This window comes from Sorghum bicolor, chromosome 3 (genome assembly GCF_000003195.3).
Source record: "Sorghum bicolor cultivar BTx623 chromosome 3, Sorghum_bicolor_NCBIv3, whole genome shotgun sequence".
NCBI lineage: Eukaryota > Viridiplantae > Streptophyta > Magnoliopsida > Poales > Poaceae > Sorghum > Sorghum bicolor.
Window position 1 is genome coordinate 70,334,777 of NC_012872.2, and position 23,548 is coordinate 70,358,324.

Genomic DNA, 23,548 nt, shown 5'->3' on the forward strand with positions numbered 1-23,548 from the left:
TTACATATAGTCAAGTTGTTTGATCTTTCTTGTAACATAGCTAACCTCAAATTTTAATTTTCCAAGCGCCCAACAATGCTTCTTAGGCAACTTCTAACGAACCAAAATAAATACATTGAACTATAACTTTTTTGTTAACCCTACCTCTGTATAAGTACAGCGAAGAATTAATCAAACAAGAAAAAAAAAGGCTTCAATACGGTGATGTCCCTAGCGCTAGCTTCCAGCAATCAAAGTCAAAAATTGGAAATTAGAAAATACTAATCTGTCATGGGTGCTGGCATGTTGGTGTTGCTTACTGTGATCTCATCTGTTGTTTTCCGTCCTTACAAGCAATTGCAGCTCGTGTCGTCACGACGCGGCACCATAGCAGTGTGCCGGCGAGTCGGCCACCAGCGTCGAGTGAGCCGGCGTCTCCTCGCGAGAATAGTGCATCCGCGTCGATGAGCAAGAATAGGAAGCAGCGGCACTGGCGGAAAACGAAACGCTATCTTCTTGTTCGATCCATGACAAAAGACTTATGCCAATTGCCAAAATAGGAAATATATCTACTAATTACCTATATGTTCTTGGGGCCCTAGCTCCATGGGCCCCCGGCGGTCACATCGGCTGCCCTCCCCCTAGAGCAGGCCTATAAGCAGGCGTCCGAGGTGCCAATCATGATCGCGGGCGAGTGCTCACCAGAACGACCTGGATCGTTCTTGTTGGTTTGATCTCCTACCAATATGGCCCAACAACCCTATTGGGCCTTGACTCGCGCCCTGATTGGGGCGCCCATCCCATCTATGGCTGGAGGGCTCCTGTCACACTGTGCTATAAATATAGGTGAGGACCGGCGGCTCTCAGTACGAGGTTCACCATGAGCCGCACTCCCCACCGAAAACCCTAAACCCGATCTAAGAAGGGCGCAGCGCAGCCAGTGACGGGAAGTCCCTAGCGCCGCCACTGCACTGCACCACCTTCTTCCCCGGCGGTCGCCACTACTTCACCAGATCTACACCACCCGTCGCAGCCCGTGCGCAGATCTACATCGATGAACCAGTGATGGCCGCCTCCGGATCCAACTCAACTGCACCGACATCCAATGATGGTTTGCACCCCGCCACTCTTCTCTCTCAAGTTAGTAGATTGTATCCTAGTACTATGTCCTTTGTTTATTCCGAAATACAAAGTCTATCCCGTCTAAATCTAGACTAGTTGATCCTAAGGTTTAACAGTTCTCATTCGAGGCGTCACCGAGCTCAAGCTTATTATTAGGGTGGTGCATGCGTGACTATTTCGAGTTGCAAGGAGCCAGAGCCCAGATGCGAGACCGTACCACTGGCGCCGGCCGGCCCATTGCACGACTATCCATCCTGGCTTCGCCGAAGTCCAAGCATGATATGTATACCATGCATGTGATGGAATGAGATCGTCTAACTTCACCTTAAATGACCGCGCTGTGCAGTCACAATATCTATGCCGTCAACTAAGAATCGAACGTCTGTACACGTTGTGCGTTGGTCTTTCAGCCACGGTCGTTCGCAATCTGGGCCGTGGCCCAAAACCAACTCTGTCGCTCCCTTTGTTGTTACCGTTGTTTTCCTTTTTAGCGCCAGTTCGTCTGTTTTTCCCGCGGTTGCGAGGCGGCGAGGGTGAGGCATCGGCGACGATCTGGTGGTGCTTGTGTTGGTCGCCAAGAACATGTTCACAGGTCTGCATCTTCATCTCTTCACATTTGTTTAGTTCGGCTGGTGCATGTGTTGGCCGCAAGAACATGTTAGCATCTCTGTCTCTTCACATTTATTTAGTTTGCATCGATATTCTTCTGATTTGTTTGTCGTCCTCTACTCCATCAGCTCATGTTGGACTTAATTAAAGAAACATCAACTTGTGTTCATCACATAATCGAATCAGGATATATGAGATGGAAGCAAAGAGGTGTGTAACCCAAGCGGTCAGACATATTTTAGTTGCTTATTATATGACCACCAAATTAAATATTTTATTTTCTATAGGGATGGGTTTTCTCCTAGTTTCTTACCTCAAGTTGGCATGGAATTCAGTAGTACAGAGGAAGCTTGGATGTTTTGGCTTAGCTATGGAGGTCAAAAAGGTTTTGAGGTTAGAAAAAGGTACTCAAACAAAAGAAAATATGATGGAAAGGTTAGGTCATGTAGATTTGTTTGTGCGAATGAGGGTCACAAATTGAAAGATAAAAAGGATCATTTAATAAAGTGTCCGAGAGCTGAAACAAGAACTGATTGTCAAGTTCGTATGGGTCTCTGACCAAGAGAAGGAAAATTATAAAGTCACTGAGCTAATTTTGGAACACAATCACACCCTTCAGTTGCCACAAACCTCACATTTATTGGTCTCTCAAAGGAAAATTTTAGAGTTACAAGGTTTTGAAATTGAGACGGCTGATGATGCAGGAATTGGACCTAAAGTTGCACATGAGTTGGCTTCCATCTAAGTTGGTGGTTCACTTAATCTTAGTTGCACTCTTCGAGACCATAAGAACTATTTAAGGGCCAAGCGCCAATGTGAGATGGCATACGGTCAAGCTGGAAGCATGCTCATGTATTTTCAAGAAAAAATTGCCGAGAACCCATCATTCCAATATGCATTGCAAATGGACCAAGAAGAACAAATAGCTAACATTTTTTGGGTTGATGCTAAAATGCTCACTTACTATGCATATTTTGGTGATGTTATCAGTTTTGATACTACTTTTGGAACAAACAAGGAGAGTCGGCCTTTTGGAGTATTTGTTGGCTTCATTTATTTTAGGAAAACTGTGGTTTTTGATGCTGTTCTCATGTATGATGAGACATTTGAGTCTTTCAAATGGCTATTTGAGACCTTCCTAAAAGCACATAATGGCAAACAACCTAAAACAATCTATACTGATCAAGATATAGCAATGGGAAAGGCTGTTAAGGAGGTCTTTTTAGAAGCTTGGCATGGTCCGTGCACTTTTCATATTATGTAGAATGCTATTAAGCACCTAGCTGAAGCTGACGATGAAGAATCATGTACTCCTCCAAAAAGAAAGGGTGAAGACAACAAGGAAAAACCAAGTATTCTCGCAGATTTTAGTGCATGTATGTATGAGTATGAAGATGAAGCAACATTTCAAGAAACATTTAACATCATGAGGACAAAGGCCAGCAAACAATCTTGGTTGGATAGTATATATAAGGTAAAAAAAGTGGGCTGAATGTTATATGACTAATGTGTGCACACTAGGGATGAGGAATACACAATTGAGTGAGAGTCTAAATAGTGACTTGGAGTGACATTTCAAATCAGATTTTAATATCATTTGATTCCTTAAGCATTTTGAAAGGGTTGTGGAATATAAAAGAAATAATGAATTGCATGCTGAATTTGAATCAATAAAGAAATTACCAAGACTAAAAATGAGGACACCTATGTTAATCCAAGCTAGCAAGCTGTACACACCAATTATTTTTGAAGCTTTCCAATGTGAATATGAGAGGTCCATGGGAGCATGCACCACGCCATTAGAAGGCAAAAATGAATATCTTGTAGCAATTGGGAGTCTTGATGAAAAATTTACCCTTGAGAAGGAGTACAAAGTTACCGGTGATCCTGCAGACCAAACAAGCATATGCAGCTGTGGGCAATTTAATAGAATCAGAATATTGCGTGCACATGCTCTAAAAGTTCTTGATTTGATGAATATCAAGTCAATCCCGAAGCAATATATATTGAAGCGATGGACTCGAGAAGCACGTAGTGGGACAGTACAAGACAACCAAGGCCGAAACATAATAGAGGATCCAAAATTTGATGCCATACTTTGCTAAAAAAACATGACTCGCAAATTCCTCAATTTGGCACACCGAGCAGCGAGTCATCCACGGTGTGTCCTATTAGTAAACGAGGCACTTGACATGGTTAGCAAGCAAGTCGAAGAAGAAATAATGGGTTTTCCTAGTGCAGTGAATCCAATCAATGTTTCCATAAATGATTCTCCACCAATTGATTTGTTGAGCAACACAAGCCTAAAGAAAAAGGAGGTGGAAACTAAAACCTCAAAGCGCGGAAGAACTTGGCTTCACAAGAGACGCAAATTTACAAAAAAGGGAGATAAGAAAAAGGAAAATAATTCAAAGGTATGTGATAATACAAAATATATTTGATTCTCTTTCACTGTATTTAGTAGGAACCTGTTCAGTTTTATTTTATTTTATTTGAAGGAAGAAGAAACTGCAAAGAAAGGAGGTAAGAAAAAGAAAAAAGAAGTAGCAGTACAAGAAACAACAGCAGCACAAGACACTGTAGCAGTGCAAAAATATTTATCCTAGTACTTCTTTGCCCATGGAAGAAATGTCTGAACCATATATGGCCATCAGTACATTCTCTCAGATATTGACGGTAATATTTCAAACTAATACACTATATTTTTAAAACATACTTGGCCATCAATATATTCTCTCAAATGTTTTTCTAAACCTTTTTTTTGCAGGGGGCAACCACAGATGATATTATTGCTGATTTCTAGTAGCATGGACATTTGCTGCAACCTGAATGTCTTTTTGCAAATTTGTTGCTTCCTGAAACATAGATTGTTTAGGAGAGTAGCTTTTGAAGAATAGCCTCATGAAACATTTGTCATTGAAGTGTCAAGTTCAGAAATTGCATCTCTGAACTTGCATTCAGGGAACTGCATCTCTGAACAATAGAGCCTTTTGTGCACCTCTGAACTTGCAACAATCACCATTACCTTTTATTCAATTTCAGGATAATTTGCAACACAAAGCTATACAATTTGAATGATTTTCCTGCTTTGGATACAATCACAAGTTACACAGTCTTGCTAGCTCTTGCACAAGCGAGCCATAGAAATTAGAAAGGGGAAAAAGCTCCTGGAACAGCAGCCATGTCTGGAGCTTGCCGAGGTCGAGCTCTACACGGGCGGAAGACGCGCAGAAGGTGGGAAATACGGAAATGATGCAGGCCGGCGATGGCAACAACGACGGCGGCGCGGTCGACAAGGACGGCCGCTCGGCGAGGACAGCAACAGAGCGGCACTCGGCGATGACGGCACAACACAGCTCTTGGCGAGGACAGCAACGGAGCGCAGCTCTTGGCGAGGACGACCGCTCGGCGAGGATACCAACGGTGCGGCGCAGCTCTCGGCGAGGACGGCGACGGCGCACACGGAAGCTCTCGGCGTCGGCAAGACCTTTGTGGGCTACGATGGGCCTTGCCATTTGTGCAGCCCATGACACTTTAGCGTGGCTATCGTCCTATTCTCAGCTGACGGCGTAGATACCGTGACTGCACAGCGCAGTCATTTGAGGTGAAGTTAGACGATCTCATTCCGCATATGATATGGTCACTTTCCTAGCCATAAACTCTGGCTGACGGTTTAGAGCAAATAGGCGAGGCAAGGAAGCAGGCAGCGGGCAGTCGGGGAAGGCCGTTTAATTTTCTATTCGACCAGCTCAGGTCGGGTCTGGTCCAACGTGGGTCGTTGTTTGATTTTAGGCCTGGTTTAGTTTCTTGAAAATTTTCAAGATTTCTCATCACATCAAATCTTGCGGCACATGTATAGTGCAATAAATATACATGAAAACAAAAACTAATTACACAGTTCATCCGTAAACGCGAGACGAATCTTTTAAGCCTAGTTACTTCATGATTAGACAATGTTTGTCAAATAAAAACGAAAATGCTACAGTGTCAAAATCTAAAAAAAATTTGCGAACTGAACCAGGCTAGAGTTATGGGTGTGCAGGGAAGTCAACTCAGTGTTTGGTTTAAAAGATTCGTCTCGCGATTTTCAACCAAACCGTATAATTAGTTTATTTTTTTATGTACATTTAATGTTCCATACATGTGTCCAAAGATTCGATGGGATAGATGAAAAATTTTGGGTGGCAAACTAAACAGGCCCTATGTCTGTGTTTGGTTGTTGGGGCTAGCTGCTGCCGAGTGTACTCCAGTCTTTAATTAATAGAAAGCTCTTTGTTGCTAAAAAAACGTGGATTGTTGTGCCTATAGTATGCTCCATGTTAGCACTGACTTGCACGCAAGCAGCAGAAGCTAAAACAGCTGAATTTCTATTATTAGGCCTTGTTTAGTCCGTCAAAAAAGTTTTTTTTACTGTCTATAGTATATTTGTAACTATAGTAATTAGTGTTCAATCATAAACTAATTAGACTAAAAATATCATCTCGTAAATAAAATATAAGTTGTAAAATTAATTATATTTTTAATCTATATTTAATGCTCTTTGCATGTGTCAAACATTTGAGTGACGGGGTAAAAAGTTTTTAAATAGGACTAAACAGGGTACTCGATTGCCACGACAAACAGTCTGTCGAAGGAAGCGTTCATAGATCTAGATGAGGAGAGATAAAAAAAGCAAAAGAACACAAGTGGTGAAGAATTGAATTTAGGCTTAACCCTTTAGAACAAGTGAATGTCTAGTTATCAATTGACATATTTTATATGGTTAAAATATGTCGTATTTTTTTAATATAAATATGACTCAATAGATAGTTGTAGCATCAATCAAGCACAATCAAACGTGTAGAAATCTAAAAGATTTAGTAAAAAAACATTCGTAAACAAACAAAATATATAGCAAAAGGCCTTAGGGTCTGTTTGGGAACCTCACTAAATTTTAGTCACTTTAGAGCATCTCCAGAAGTTTGATATAATTTTAATTGCTAAACTAATAGATCTAGCAAGTTAATAAAAGAAATAGCAATTTTAAATTTTGTTCTTCTCCAACAGTAACATATAATAGCTTTCTAAAATTTAAAAATTTATATTAGGGTCCACATCTATTTGTTATTTTTTGGTTTACTAGAGCCGATCATATCTTTTACTAGAGAAATAGAGAGTTCTATCCATTTTACAAACTTATGGGTTAAGGAGAATATTTGATCTTTTTATTTTTAAGCACCACTTTTACTAAATTGACGGAGGAAACTTTTTTATTTTTTTACTAAAAAATCAAGATAGGAAGTTGTTTTATCACATTCCTGGAGATGCTTTAGTAGATAAACTTTTTAAACACACTGACTAAAAAAAAGCTAAAATAGTTTAGTCCCACTAGTAAATTAGTAATTCAAAAATAGTTAAAATAATTTTAGCTAGCTAAAATTTAGCAATGAAAACCAAATAAAACCTTAGAATAATTGAGACGTGCAAATATACAAATACCCCGCCAAATAAGCTTCAGAAGCTTGATTGAATTGAATCAAAGTGTGTCTCTCTTATTGATCTATAGCATTACATTGACAATACAATATTTTAACACCGTGCTTAGTTAACTAAAATATTTGGCGTACCGATCCAATAAGCTAAGGATAGCTATTTGACGTTATTTGAAAAATGTCGTCCAGAAAGTATATTGTTTCACTCCTTCTATATTTCATTCGTCTGAATTTTAAAATAATTTTGGATAAGCACTTTTGTACCACCAACTAACTAGTATAAAGTCAATTATTTTTCTATAATTTGTTATTTATCTTTGTATCATAACATATTAAATTTTTGTTCCTATCTACCAATAGAAATAATTGTAAATTGTTATTTGTATTTGTGACAATACAATTAGATTTTTTCATGTTTGTTGTTTTGTCTAACAAGTTTTTTTTTGTTCTTGCTACCAAAAGTTACAGATTGCACCTACAAAAGTAGCAACGAAACGAAATCTATAATTTTAATATAAACTATACTCCTTCTATACCTATAAAGAAAGTTTTTTAGGACAACGACATAGTCTTTAAAGGTAACTTTGACTTCTTATTTTTATAAAAATATTTATCAAAAAATGATATATTTATTTATTTATTTATGAAAGTATTTTTTAAGACCATTCATATGGTTTTCACATTTTCAAATTCAACAACTTAAAATTTATTCATGATTTATATTCTTAATGTTTAACCTAATTTGTTTAAAACGACTTTCTTTATGATATGGAGGGAGTATGCAATAAGCATCGAAGCAAGTCCCATAATGTTTAACACAATTTGTCAAAATGAGTCATTGGAATCCGGTTAAAAAGTTGGACGAAATTAGGAAAAGAAAATAACTAAAAAGAGTGGGCTCTGTGCTCTGGGCTTGACGGCCTGCTCACTGCTACAGAAGGGGTACGCCGTTCGCCACGTGACCGGAGATATAGAACACTGAGAAACAGAGGCCGCGCACGTGACCGGGACATGGAACACTGAAACAGGGGCCGCGCTGGGGCGCCACGCCGCCGCACCGCCGCGCCGCCGCTGAACAACCGGCACCCGATCCGATCCGGTTAGTGTTTCCTGTACTTCCTCGATGAAATGCTGTTCCGCGCTCGTCGATTTGGGATTTCGTGCACTTTTTGCGGCCGATTGAGAATAGCCTGCTGCATCGCGCGCCAGGTGTTCGCTAATTAGCCCCGAACGTTTGCCGCGTGTCCCGTGCTCCTGACTCCTGAGGATGCGCAATAGACAAACTGATGGCAGTCGATGAAATGCTGGAGTAGTACTCGCGCAGAGTATTTCTTCTACTACCGCGCATGCATGCATGCATGCATGCATGCATGCACGGAATATATGATTAATTAGGAAACCAGTCAATCGTGAAGCACATCCTGGTATGCGAGAGCTGCAGTTAACCGCGTACACGGCCTTCCACACTGGTCTTAATTTCAGTTTGAAGCCACTCGTACATGTGTTAGATCAGCTAGCATGCTTCTGCCTTTTCAGTTTTGAAGGCTTCTGCTTAGTGGCCCTCACTTGCTAGAAATATTTCTTGTTAATTTCAGTTGCAGTATGTATTTGCTTGTTAATAATTTGCTGGTTGGCCAAAACAACCAAATAGTCACTGACTTGTAACATGCTGTTTAGGAGAAACAATAGTCACTTTTAACTTGCTTTAACCTGTAGCTTGCTGTTCAGGAGTAAATTGCTGGTGCAGGAATATAAATGCACCATGTTCTATACGTAGAAGATATTCAGAGTAGTTGCCATTTTAATATATTGCAAGGCTGCAACTATTTTGCCTGGTTGGCCTTAGACTGGTTCATGAGAAGACAGATTTAATATATTGCAAGGCTGCAACTATTTTGCCTGGTTGGTTCGGAGTATTGTTAGGCTGGTTCATGAGAAGATATACAATTAATATATTGCCTGCAACTACTTTGCCTGGTTAATGAGATGACATCCATTTTACTGTCCCTCTGATGCATGCTGATTTAATCAATCCAGTTATATAGTAAACTTCTGTGAGAAAATTGTCAGGTTGCACATGCATAGATTGATGCATCCTGTTCTTTTTCTCGGTAGTAGTTTTGATGCACCTTGCTGTTCTTAATCCAATCTGATGATGTGTACCTCTTTCTTGTTTGCAGATGATGGATCGCTTTAACTTTCCGGTCACTATGTCTCCTGGGAGAAAGACAAGTCTGACTTATGCATCTGTCACTGGAAGCATCATTAAGAAAATCAAGGAAGCTGGACACGGTGAATTTTACGGGAAACCAGTTTGTCCTCCTCCGGGTGGTCAATTCCAAATCATCCTCAGCCCTCATGATTGTGGATTGGGAGAAGGAAAAGTCAGGTTACTATTCTCCTATCCTAATCTGTATCTAGAAGCCTTCAGTGCCGGCGAGAATTGGTATAGATTCAAGGACACACCCGAACAAAATGTCCCAGGTCGTGTAAGCCAACAATTGCCATTCGGGTCCGGGTACACCAACCGTGGCATGAATGCCGACTTCACGTCCATTAGATTTGGGAAGAACACCATCGTGGAGATCTACAAGGTGTTGTCTACTTACCCAAACAATTCAGGTGGTGTTGCTGAGATCAAAGAAGTGTTGGCCAAGGTTTGTGTTCTTTTTCCAGAAGCCATAAGATTCCCAAAGCTCCGTTATTTGTTGGTGTATATCTTGAAGTGCATAGCCACGCAGACAGTTGAGAAATTCGCAGCGAACTTGCAAGACTGGGGGTCATTATGTCGGGCTATAAGGGGTGGAACAGAAAACTTTGATGCCAGATTGTTCAATGCCATTAATACCTTCGAGGAGTTGTTGTCTTGGGTCAGCGTGCTTCTACACGAAGTTTGATGGAGGATATGGGCCATAGTAATCTGTGAGGCAGTGTAGTTCAGTGATGAGGGCTATATGGTACTGATATGGACTGATTTACCACGTCTCTTACAGCAGCAGTTCGTGTGTATTACAGAATGCACCTTGGGTGTGGGTATACTTGATTAGTGTGATGCGTAACTGGTTCCATGAGTTTGTGGCGGAATGTTCTGTCAGGCTATGATTGGCGCCTTTATACAACTATATAGGAGTATGTAGTATATACATGTATGATGTGTCTCCTGCTTGTTTCATCTGTTTTGCCTGTCCCCCAACTCTTTATGGATGCATTTTTGCCCCCCGGCCGCATACTGTTCAAACTTGTTCTGGAGCAAGCTCCACGGTTCAAATATTGAAATAAATAGGTTTGGTACAATGTTGTCAGTACATGTACTTTTGTCATCATCAATATAATGCCTTTTCTTCCATTTTTTTTTGATCTTGTGCAGCGACGTCCTTATTATAGCTAACTTTCATAATGCACATGCGCATCAAATGAGTACATTGTCATGCATGAACCGCTAGTCCGGTACCGCTAGTGTAGTACGACGACGACGACGTTCTAAGCTGCGCCGCGCCGCGGCTGATCGAGGGTGACACGACACGACCCCATGCAACTTGATCCGTACGTTTACGTACGGCCGGTCGATCCGATCAGCGTCAGCTCGGCAAAGAAGAAAGCGATGGAAGCGGGGGCATGGGCGGTGCTGGTGGCGGCCGTGGCCCTGTACGTACATGGCGTGGTTCTGCCGGATCGGATCGGATGTCGTTGCGCGGTCTCTGCGGGCCGGCAGTGTTAGAATGATTCATGTGTTAACGTGTAGTTAGAATGATTTAATGTTAGTACGTGGTGTTAGAGTGTATTCAGGTGCATGTGTTAGATCACTGATTTATCTCCGTGCGGACGCAGGAAATATTGCCCCGGCGATGGTAAAACAGCATCATTGATTAGTGATTTATCTCCTGCATTTTCTGTGAGATCAACAGTACTTGGCAGAATATTAGTAGTTACAGGTGGAGATGTATATTGATCACGAAAAAATGCATCTGACATCCTGACACGGGCAGGAATGCGCAACTGCAAACCTGTTGATACTCCATCATCCACTTCGGAAAAACTCAGTCTCACAGATGGTGAACCACTTGGTGCAGATGACTCAACTAATTATCGAAGTATGGTTGGTGCCTTACAGTACCTTACACTCACTCGTCCAGACATCTGTTTTGCTGTCAATAAGGTCTGTCAATTTCTCTATGCTCCCACCACATGCTAACATTGAATCATTCTAACCACACGTTAACACATGAATCATTCTAACAGGCCGCAGGTCGATCGGCAACCTCCCGGGACTCTTGCAGCACGCCGAGGTCAGAGCAACCTCAATGTATATGGACCAAGTAGTCCATATACATGGGGCCTACATAAGTAATCCATAGCTATTATTTTTTACTCACAATGTTCAACCAACAAAGTAGTCCATAAGGTAGGATCCACTAGAGATTAAAAATTATTATTTCCAACCATCTCATCTTTCATGACACAAGAGAGAGAGCATGGAGAGAGAAAATAACATTTCTTTATTGCTTATGGGTAGTCCATAGGGCTATGGGTAGCTTTTGTTATAGACTGTTATATGGACTACCTCCACAATGTTTCAGTTAGCTGATAGAGAGTATTTTATTTCTTATGGACTACTTTCTCTGAACATTGTGGTTGCCCTCATGCTCATGCACGTGTGGATCGCCACCAACCTGCGCCGCGCGAGGGGCACGTACCAGACCTGCTGCATTTCGCCGTGGCCGGCGGGGTGGCGCACCGGGCGGCCGGGGTGGGCTGGTCACCTTGACCTTGACGTGCGGCCCGCGCGCGGAACCTGGAGCACGTCCTCAAGCAGGCACGCTTCGACAACAATTCAACCCCAAGGGCCCCCTTCTGGCACGGCGTCTTCCTGGACCTGCTCGGGCCTCGGGGACGGCATCTTCAACTCCGACGGCGAGACGTGGGTGGCCGCGCTCGAGTTCACCACGTGCACGCTGCGCACCGCGCGCCATGTCCCGCGCTCCATCGACCTGCAGGACCTCCTGCTCCGCCTCACCTTGGACAACATCTGCGGCCTCGCGTTCGGGAAGGACCCCGAGACGCTCGCCAGGGGCCTCCCCGAGAACGCCTTTGCCTCCGCGTTCGACCGCGCCACGGAGACCACGCTCAATCGCTTCATCTTCCCGGAGTGCGTGTGGCGGTGCAAGAAGTGGCTGGGGCTCGGCATGGAGACCACGCTGGCGTGTAGCGTCCAGCACGTCGACCGCTACCTCTCGGCCGTCATCATTCAAGGCGCGCAAGCTCGAGCTAGCTAACCAGTGGCAAGAAGAACGGCGCTGACGCGCCTCGGCCACGCCGCAAGATGTTTCACTCAAGGCTCAAGCCGGACAACACCAACCACAAGACAGGGGCCTAGCTAGGAGTCTTGCTGCTGCATCAACAAGGATCACTAGGCCTTACACTCTACATACATACAGGCACAATCACGGCACCTCGGTGCTAATAACGGAAGCAACGGATCAGCTCACTCTAGCTGCTCAGCTACTACTAAACTCTGTCAGCAGTCTGTCACTTCCCTCAGACAACCAACACCAACGGCGGATTACTACATACTCCCTCCGTCCTCAAATACTACTATTTCTAGCAGATTTCAGACAGATTAGTGTGACAAACAAAAGACCATTCTACCCTCAATTAATTTGGGTTCCACCATTTAATCATACACGTTAAGCCATGGTTCTCTGGTTCCAACGAGCTGTATTTAATGCCAACTAAACAGACTCAAACAATTATCATGCGCCAAAGTACTACTCCCTGGAAGAAATTAAATGGGCCGGTGGACCACGGAAGTTCCGAGAAGAAATTAAATGGGTTAGTGGACCGAGTATGCTGATAGAAATATCAATATTTGTGGACAAAATTTTCTCCTAAAAATAGCAGTATTTAAGGACGGAGGGAGTAGTTTTTATAGCCTAAGGCTAATCTCAATGTATGTTTCATGAGAGTGTCATGCACATTAAATAGGGTGCCATAAGCAAAATTGCTGACTTGGCAAGATCATTAAATGAAGGAGTTTCATCATATGAGAGAGGAGTTTCATCCACATGAAACTCATATGGTACGGTTATCTAGTTTATAGTCTTGACAACTGAGTCATGAAACTATGTATTGAGACTGACCTAAGACGCCGTATCAAGAAACTATTTATGTTAATGCAAAATTTTCTACTAGAATCTAAATATAAATTTATCCGATATTTCAACGTGCTCTTCTCACCCATCTTCGGATCCTCTATGGCTCTACGCCTCTACGCATTGGCCTTTTTTTTTCGCTTTTCCGTCCTTGTTAGTTGTCACACAAACACAAGAAAGTTCAAGCAATTAGAAAACATCAATCACTAAATTAAAAGGCTTGATGGGACTACACAACCTGTCAACCGCAGAAAGGTCGAAGAGGAACAAAACAAAATAATCAAAAGACTGTACAGATCAAAATACACTGAAGAGCTACACCTGACCGCCGCCTCGCGCTCCAGTGAGGCCGGGTCCACCACTTGCGCAGGAGGCGAAGGCGAAGGAGGCGGCAGCCCCTCTGCTCGCCGCAGCACCAACCGTACGTGGAACTTGCATGAACGAGAAGTAGCGGGAGGACGTGAATGAAGGCCTTCGGCGAGAGCTGCGAGCAAATAGTGGGAGGAACGCGCTGGATGGTTTTAGAGCAGGAGATCCTGCCAAATAAGGCCTACTTTGACAGCCTATTTTCTCGGAGGGATCCCAACGTTTTTCTTGGGCCGATTTTCTCCGTGCCAATCTTCCACGGGTCAAATTTTTGCGCTCTTTGGCAGCCCACTCAACCGAGGATCTCAGCCCGCTTCCCTTCCTTTTCCACGCGCTACGAATCCACAACTCGTGAGGCCGGGAGGGCTTCCCCCGACTCGCGCAGCTGATTCGTCGCACTCGTGACTCGCGAAGTCGCGACTCGCAGCGTTGCCCGGTTGCGAGGCCGCCGCTGCACCAGCATCTCTTTGTCGTCACCGGCTCGCCGCCCCAGCATCTCGTCGCCATCGCCGTTGACGTCGCTGTCGCCGGCGCCGCCGACCCTCCACCTTCTCGTCGCTTCGGTCACAGCAACGGGAACCCGCCTCAGCCTACATCCCTATGCCTCGCGCTAGGGTTTCGTTTTTCTTGATCCGCTCTTCTCAGACTGTCCCGCTAGGCCACGGCTGATTAGGGCTTCGCGTCGAGCAACACAGCACGAGAACCGGAATCTGAGAGCAGCGGGAGATCTGGGCGCTGTGCCTCCTGCTATTGCTTGGGTAAGGACTCCCCATAACTCCCTCCCCCTCTGGGTATTTTATTTTTGTGCATTTAGATTATAAACTGAAACATACATATTTCTTTCTATGATAAAAGAGCCAAAGAGAGTATATACATTCATCATTCCAAATTTCTATCTCTGAGAAGTTGCTAATCTTAAGTTGTGGACCTGCATAAAAGAAACAGTCAATTCATCTCAATTATAGCAACACAGTATAGGTATGAAGGATTGAGATATGAACCCCATTACATAACTGAAACGCATGGTCTGGTATACAGATTTTTATCTGACCGAAAAGTTCTAAAGTGGTGGCTGCGTTTGGCCTTTACCCACTATTTTCTACTTCCCTCAGAAATCAGCTAGATTAAAATGCATGTATATACATGATGACACACTTTGTGGCTTACTTTTAAAGCTTAATTTGGAAATCACGAAGGCAGTAAAACCCCAGTTAAATGCATCTAAAGTTTAATGGAAAACAGAAAACAAAGAAGCAATGCAAGTATTTTTTTGGCACTAATTATGTATACCATATTTACACCAGTTCGGTAACACTGAAGTTTTGCTACCTTTCGGGCTCGCTCTCTTCAACTCTCACCAGATCGAGCAGTCGTCGTTCCTGTGGTCTGTATATTGGTTTGCCCTGATCATGAGAAAATCGATTCTTTGCATATCCTTTTTTTTGGTGAGATTGATCTGTTGCATGTCTGTGTCACCAAATGAAACAAAAAACTCATATATATATATATATACTTGATCTGGATTCCTGTATCAGTAGTCAGCTCATATGTCTTTGCCCTGTCTTTGCATATCTTGATAATTGCACCACTGCTAGTATCTTAGTGATGGAGGTTTGGAAGCTGATCTGGTAATCATTGGATGGTTGAATGTCTGTATTTTTTTAAGAAACATTGGATGTCTGTAATTGCCACTTGGAATTTCAGAAACATCTTTGCTTCTACAGTCAACCTGCTATTTTATTGCTAAAAAAACTTAAAAACATGTGTCCTATCTGGTTTCAGAGATTTGCATTGAAGTGTTTGAATTCAGAGAGTTTCAGTTTCTATTACTATGTATGGCTTCTTAACTTTAAATAGATGCCATTGAATTTTAGTCAAGCCATGACTAATATACTCTACTAGTTCTATAACATGATATCCTGTTTTTTTGACTTTTACATTCTATAGATGTGCAGATCCTGTTTGTATTAAAAGGATATCCTGATCCTGTTATCTCTGTTTCACTATTTCTATAACAGGATATCTCTTGTTTGAGGTCTAACTACTCCTTCTGATGGGCTAGATGTCTCAAGTGCACACAATGAAGCTCAGTCTACAGGAGATTCTATGCAAGGAGTGAGTGGTGGGAGAAAGCGTAAGCAAAGTCTTGGTGCTACTATTTATTTAGTGCTAAATGATTTGTCCACTGCATTCTCAGGCATGCTTTTGACCTACAGAACTACTCAGTACTAGTTAGTTTAGGAATCCAATAAAAAAATTATAGTGCTAGTTAGCCAGTTTTAATGCTTAATTAATGTGTACTATACATTTGTTAAGTACGGTTTGTCTCTGAGAACACATGATTGTCCTACTTGCCAGGATCTCCTTTTTTAAGTCTAAATATTGATTAAATTGGAACTCGGTTGATGGGTGTAGCCACTAGGTAATTTTTCATTAGACTCCATGCTTGTGTATGTAAAAGAAAAGAAAAGCCTCCACTGGTTAGTCTGAACTAAACTGCATTTGCATGTGTTAGCTTGTTGTAACTTTATTCTTTAATCTTCTTTTTTTATATGATGCATTCATATACAAATTTGTTGGGAAAAAATCTGTACAAGGGCTCACTATTTTCGTTATGTTATTTGCAGAGGTTTTGGTGGAACAAATGCATGTTTGAGACAAGTGAAGTATGGTCAAATTTTGTAATGATCGTTGACATTTTTGGCTTCTATGTAGTTGTGCAAAGACTTTATTTCTGTTTGAAACACCTATATATTGTTATGTAAACATACTTATTTCTGAGATTTTTCTATCACTATGAGATGCTAGCATTGATATGTAATGACTTTGTTATAATTTTTTTTTGAATTTTCTTATTTTTTAAGGCGCTTTTATACTACTATATCTATAGTGATGTGCAGCAGAGAATCACAAGTCATGATGAAAGACTGATCCGTGCATGCATGCTTGCTGGAGCTGCTCGAGCTGCCCATGCATGCATGCATCCATCTCCCCCTGCAACTGCTTCCAAATAGCAGCAGTGAAATAATCCCCCACGTGGAATCCCAACAAGGGGATCGACATGTCAAAAAAAAATCCCTCCCCCTCTGTTTTGTTCCCTAGGAACTCGAGGTTACTGGCCTATTTACGTGTAGGGGATCGGCAGTAGGTAGCTATTTACGTGTTTCTCTTTGTCCTTTCATGTTATATTTATTTTTCTTTTTCTTTTTTCATTTCTCCTTTTTATTTTTTCTTTGTTTCTTTTCTAATTTTATTTTCTTTGATTATTGTTTTTTTACATTTCATTTTCTTCTTCTTCTTTGCTTTACTTTTGTTTTCTTTCCTTTTTCTTTTTCTTTTTATTTTCATGCTTCAATTTTTTTGTGTTAGGTTGATTATTTTATAGCAGATATATTCGTACGTTGCAACGAAAGAAAAAAAAAAGTATCAAACGCGATGAATAGCGACAAAAATAGTAAGTACCTACTTAGGCCTTGTTTAGTTCGTGAAAATTTTTGGATTTGGCTACCGTAGCATTTTGTTTTATTTGATAATTAGTGTCTAATCATAAACTAATTAGATTTAAAAGATTCGTCTTGCAAATTACCACCTTGTTCGTTTGGCTGATAAGCCATGACAGAAAGTACTGTTGGCTGATTTGTTGTGAGAGAAATATACTGCTAAATGTAAACTGTGCAATTAGTTATTTTTGTATCTATATCTAATTGTCAATGTATGTGTCCAAAGATTCAATGTGATGGGACGAAAAATAATTTTTTGGAACTAAACAGGGCCTTATTTTGTTTACATATAATTGTATAATATTTGAAATCTATAATATATTTATTTATGTGACTATGACAGACAATAATATGAAAATGTTCTACTAAAACCAAAAAAAAGATGAAAACAACAAAAAAAATCTTTGTGATTTAGAGTGTAAACAAAACAAAGGAACAATTAATTCGGTATTCACCATCGAGTCCTTTACTCGAACATCTTTTGCCTGGTTGATAGCGAGAGTTAGCCTGGATCTACTACTTATAGGCCGGTTCCAGATGAGCAAACAATTCAATTTCAATCGTGTCATGTCCTAGAGTCTTGACTCATCTAATTACAAACAGTCACGCTGAGACCAACCGCCATCATCTCCTGTAGAAGAAGTGCTTGAAGTAGAACCAGGTCCAGCATCGACTAGGCGCCCAGCAAAAAGTACCACCAAGTCCAGCATACATATAGCAGCCCAGGCCATGATAGGCCACCTTACTCGATTCTAGTCTCAGAAGTCCACATAACAAAAGAGCAGAGCAGAGCCCCGGCAGTGGCATTAGGCAGGGAGCACTTCGCTGGGCAGGCTAATCGACGGCGGCGGTAGGGGTGCAAATGACCGATGATTAGGTGCATCTCTAAACCTCTTTAGTTTAAATATTTATACTACTTCTCCAAAAAAATTAAGACGTAGTACAAATATTTGAACTAAAGAGGTTTAGAAGTGCACCTAAAGATTACCCCTTTGCACCCCTGGGCGGCGCATCAGGCGGCAGCACCGTGCTGGGCAGGTGAATTGGTGGCGGCGCGGCGTGTGCAGGATCGGAGCCCGGAGGCGGCGTGTGCGGCCTCTGTTTCTCAGTGTTCTATATCTCCGGTCACGTGGCGAACGGCGTACCCTTCTGCAGCAGTGAGCAGGGCGTCAAGCCCAGAGCCCAGAGCCCACTCTTTTTAATTACTAGCAAATATGCCCGTGCGTTGTAACGGGAGAAAAACATCAAATAGCCATAGAAAGTGATGACATATTACATATCTATTTATATTTATCTTTTTTATAAAATTTAAATTCTATAATTTATTTTATTGATAACCATGACATCTATGGTATTAGATAGTTAATATTTACAATAATATATAGCTTGGAGACATATTTATTTAATAATAAAAATAAAAATTAGGCAAATCTTATCTTACTCTAGTATTATCTCTTAATATACTTTAGTATTATATTAAAACATAAGAAGTTTGTTGCTAGCTTTAGTTTTTTATTTAGATTATGATTTCTATAAAATATGATATATCAGTTAAATGTATATATATTATGAACACATAGGCTTATGAAGTGTTCATATGACGTAACAACACATCATGCAAAGATAGTGGAAACATCTTTTTTATATTTTTACATACTTAAATTGATTGTAAACTATTTAGCAAGCATAAATTTAGGTAAATTAGTAAATCAGTGAGATATGCAGGAATGGTACTAAAACTTTTACCACAAATCAAGCATCACATTAAATAGGCTACCATAAAATTTTTATAATAATTGGAGCAAGATAACTACAATTTTAATTTTACACTAAAAAGCATAGGCAAGCATCTCCAACAAAAAAAATACTACAATTTGTGATATTTTTTGTTTACTATATGGATCTACATATGTGGAGCTGAACAAAATTTATTTTGTAATTTTTAGATTTTCCTATGTATTTTTACACATTTACCAATTTTCAACTGAATTAAAGAATAAAAGAAACAAATTAATAGGACAGACATTTTGCATACATTTACCAATTTTCAACTGAATTAAAGAATAAAAGAAACAAATTAATAGGACAGACATTTTGCATCTATTTTTTGTTTATTACATGGATTTACATATGTGGAGGTGAACAAAATTTGTTTTGTAATTTTTAGATTTTTCTATGAATTATTATATATTTATTAATTTTTAGCTGAATTAAAATAGGAGATTTTGTATTGGAAACCTTGAAAAGAAATTCTATTTTCTTTTTGTTGCTACAAGCGGACGGCAGTTCCGGGACAAGCTATCTTTTCAGTAATACAAGATTTTACATTGAGAACCCTAGAAAACATTTTATTTTCCTTTTCTATCCTACCAACGTTAAACGAACGCAGGTTTGGCAACGGAAGCCGCACACGGCACGGACGGATTTCCGGCAACGGAAGAAATATTAGCAGACTGAAATTTCCAGTCTTTATAGATAGGTATAGATTTTCTTTTCCTAATTTCGTCCAACTTTTTAACCGGATTCCACTGACTCATTTTGACAAATTGTGTTAAATATTATGGGACTTGCTTCGATGCTTATTGCATACTCCCTCCATACTATAAAGAAAATCGTTTTAAACAAATTAGGTTAAACATTAAGAATATAAATAATGAATAACTTTTAAGTTGTTAAATTTGAAAATGTAAAAACCATATGAATAGTTTTAAAAAATACTTTCATATATATATATATATATATATATATATATATATATATATAGGGAAATTCCTTTGTACACGTACGTGTAGTTACTCTCATCTTTAATAAACTACATTGTGTATGTATTCATACTTGTTTATCGGTTTGAATATGTTTATATACTTATATTAAGATACTCTAGATCTTACCACGCGAATATATATATATATATATATATATATATATATATATATATATACGGCAGCGCTATTCTACACCCTAGGTGTAGAATATTATTCTACACCGCAAGTCAAAACTGAGCAGAAAAAATACTGAGCAATACTGAACAACGTTCAGTATCATCCAGTCTTACACCCAGGATCACGAAATACTGAATAATACTGAAACACGGGTACTGAACAAATACTGAATTTTGTTCAGTATAATACTTTGGTGTAGTACACCTAGGGTGTAGAATAACACTTATATATCTCCTACAACTAAAAAGAATAAAAGTAAGACCTGCTCTTGGTGCGACATTCTGCGTCCGTCCGTCGGTCCGCTTCGGCTCCTGCGACCGCAACTTCCCTCCACCTACCGCGACTTCCCCTGCAACCACGCCCCGCAATCACCAATGTCGCCGCAATCTCTGCCTGCCCCCTGCACTCACGCGAGCACTTTCCCATCTCGTTTTCACCCTGCGTCGCACCTATGCCCCAGCCACATCGCCGCGACACTGCGACCGCGCCCGCATCCCGCCGCCGGTGGCCCACGTCCAGCTGCTGCACTCGGTGGCCTTCGCTTCGCCCCGAGGCACCACCGTCGTGCGCAACCGTGCCGGGCCAGCCGTCACACGACCTGTCGGCCCTCCTCCCTCACCCCTATGGGCGGGTTCCACCCTCGATCCGTCGACGGAGGTGCCCATCCTGAAGGTCCATGTCACCATCCGCACCACCCCGACTCCCACAGCCTGTGCCTCTGATGACGCCGAGTCCGACGGCCACAACCTCCGCCTCCGATGATACCGATCCTGATGCCCACGGCCATGACCACTGTTGCACTCACACCATCCCCGTCCACCTCCCTCAGCCTAGCATCGGCCCCGCATCCCTCGACGACCACAGGGTTCGGGTCTGACTCTGTGCGCCACTGGTGCCCTTCACACCCGCTGCGCCTAAGTGACACGAGGGCGAGTGTTATGTGGCTCGACATGCTCTGCACTGTTCGTCCTCTGCCTTCATGTGTTCTGTGCTCACCAACTGTTTGTGAAAATGCCTACAAAACAGTCATGCGGGTACGGGGGATGCAAGAAGTGACAACGAGCACCATTGGTAGGTACACGATCCAGTTTGTTCTGATTCATTTCGTTTTATTTTTATTACAAATTTTAATTTATGGGATTTATTTGCAGACTATATATTCAGACCGCATGACTATTTCGTGGCTGTGCTTGTTTGAAATAAAGCATTCTTGCTTCTTGGGGCAAACAAAGTGAAGGAGTGTCATTTTCCCTTGCAAGTTCACTGTGCGTGTTAAAGCTGCCCTGTCATTCTGGTATTTCAGAAGCGGGCACTACTGATGTACATTTCATTTAGCTTTACTTGATGTGCTTTGTGCTTACATAGAGTATTTGCTTTAAATTTTTTTTAGAATCTTTGCAGAATTAATTTCCTGGTTGTCTTGTTTTGGAGCTCTGAATGTAGATAATTGGTGCACTCATTGCCACACGGATACCCAGTTAAGTATATTTCTTTCTTTATTTTTCATCATAGCTTGATGTCTCAAATAGCAGGTAATTATACATATATATCCTTCCAAAGTTAGATGTATCATACATGGAATAATGTAATAAGAATAAGGGTTTTTTAGTTGACCATGAATTCGGTTTCGCATTTTTTATGGAAATATAAATCTTCTATAAAAATGCAGACATTTGGTTGCTTGGTCTATTGTTTTATCTACAACAAACTTATTGAGCATTGATGCAAAATGGTTATGAACAATGATGTGAATCATGTGATGCAGCACACCATGCTATGTTTTAAGTGATCAGAGCTTCGTTTGTATTTATCTATTTTTACATGGAATGACATATTTAAATTGTCAATAACAACCCTCTCAGGTTTATTTCTAGCTGACTCTGAACATTAGAGTAGAACAAGGTGCTTATTCAAAAAAGTGTGAATTGCATGGAGATGGGAATGACTCCAGAACTAATGTATGGAAAAATGTTTTTGTCCCGGCTACTGCAAATCCCTACCAATATGGTTATGCAGGTAAAAGGAAATGTCCAATCATTGTAATATGCCTGTCCTCGGTGCTTGCCTCCTTTCAGTATTTCATTTGATGGTAAAGAATTTGTCAAATGCAGAAGTTGGATCACCGATGGATTAGTATAACCACCTGAGCTCTTTAGTGGAATGTTTATTAGGTAACTTCATTCACTCAATGTATCACACCACTAGATGTTTGGTCATGATGCTGAAGTTTTTTCCAGGATTGCTTTGGGCAGGGCACTCATAGTTCATTTTAAAACGCCTTTATCAAGGAATCTAAGTTTTGGAAGTTGAGGATCTCAGGTTTGCTTTCTTGGTTGAAGCTTTAGAAGTCAGTTGGTGTCTTTCAGTGGCTGCAGAAACATTGTTTACCCTCTTAGTCTTGTTTCATTTCTTTTAGCGGGGTCTGTAGAGCTTCATAGCTCTTTTAGTTTCTTGCTTGGTTTCAGCCACTGAACTACTTAGCTGGTGTCCCAGGCCTTTTTTTCACTTTTTTTGTTTTTTGTTTTTCTTTCCCTGTATCGAACATGATGGGTAATGTATTTATTTTAGGAACATATAGATGTGATGCTTGATTATAGGAAAGGCTTGCAGCTCCTTTAGAGAGCTAACCATGATTTCATGCCTTTAATTCTTTTTCATTTAACCATATACATTTGGAAAGAAAACTAAGATGTTATTGTGATATTCTCATGTTACCTGCATAGAACACTACGTTAGAAACTCTGGATAATAGTGAAACTTTCAGTAGTCACTTGATAGGTCCTGATATTTTTTCTTTAAGCCTTGATGAGCCCCCACCGACCAGATTCTGGTGCTGCGTCCTCAAAACTAGAGGTGATATCATCTTCTTCCCTTTTGTTTTACTCAGCCTTCAGCACTATAGGAATCAAACTGAACATATTGGAATTGGATAAACAAATTTAGTGAACAATACCATAGAAACAGGATATGCTTCTGTGGTCAATTCAGGAGCATAGTTTGTCATTAGCAACACAAAGTAGACTTCAAACTTAAATATAGTGCTCTGACTAACCACAGTTAGCCCCATGCTTCTCTGAGTAGCACTGCAGGGGCTTCAATTTTGTCTTCTGGTATGCTTTAGTACAATTTTTTGTTGTAGCTTTAGATCTATAGAAAAGTATAGATTTAAAGCTACAACAAAAACTTTGTACTAATGTATACCATATTATATGTTCATCGTGTAGATCTACTCATGTGGAGTCCAACAAAATTAGAATTTTTATTTTATGACTTTTCAATTTAGCAGAAATAAATAAAAAACAAAAAGACAAAACCACTATCACTCTAGCAAAACCACCATCCAAAAGTGCTTGAAGGGATTATTTAACCGGCTTTGAAAACTTCAAGGGGTAGAAAATTTGGCTTTATAA

General features: G+C 40.8%; 1 protein-coding gene and 2 long non-coding RNA genes across 5 annotated transcripts; all 3 read left to right on the forward strand.

The window, feature by feature from the left end:
- On the forward strand, positions 10,711 to 12,454 carry LOC8078691 (cytochrome P450 86A2). Its single transcript, XM_002456754.2, has 3 exons — positions 10,711 to 10,826; positions 11,010 to 11,073; positions 11,759 to 12,454. The coding sequence occupies exons 1-3, from the start codon at positions 10,711 to 10,713 to the stop codon at positions 12,452 to 12,454; spliced, it is 876 nt and encodes a 291-aa protein (XP_002456799.2).
- LOC110433338 lies at positions 14,105 to 16,488 on the forward strand. Of its 2 annotated transcripts, none has more exons than XR_002450731.1 (3): positions 14,105 to 14,454; positions 15,715 to 15,830; positions 16,324 to 16,488. It is a non-coding gene; the product is annotated as an uncharacterized LOC110433338 (long non-coding RNA). The 2 variants fall into 2 exon arrangements; XR_002450732.1 differs by having other exon boundaries at positions 15,759 to 15,830.
- Positions 20,419 to 22,768, forward strand: LOC110433401. 2 transcript variants are annotated; one of them, XR_002450816.1, is made up of 5 exons: positions 20,422 to 21,209; positions 21,290 to 21,615; positions 22,001 to 22,154; positions 22,250 to 22,309; positions 22,376 to 22,768. It is a non-coding gene; the product is annotated as an uncharacterized LOC110433401 (long non-coding RNA). The 2 variants fall into 2 exon arrangements; XR_002450815.1 differs by having other exon boundaries at positions 20,419 to 21,209; positions 21,290 to 22,154.

Bases quoted from the DNA above. Each gene is read 5' to 3' on its own strand.
- LOC8078691 (XM_002456754.2), top strand. From the start codon at position 10,711: ATGCAACTTGATCCGTACGTTTACGTACGGCCGGTCGATCCGATCAGC. The intron at 10,827-11,009 runs GTACGTACATGG...GTGCGGACGCAG, and splicing joins CTGGTGGCGGCCGTGGCCCT to GAAATATTGCCCCGGCGATG. The intron at 11,074-11,758 runs GTGAGATCAACA...ACAATGTTTCAG, and splicing joins ATTTATCTCCTGCATTTTCT to TTAGCTGATAGAGAGTATTT.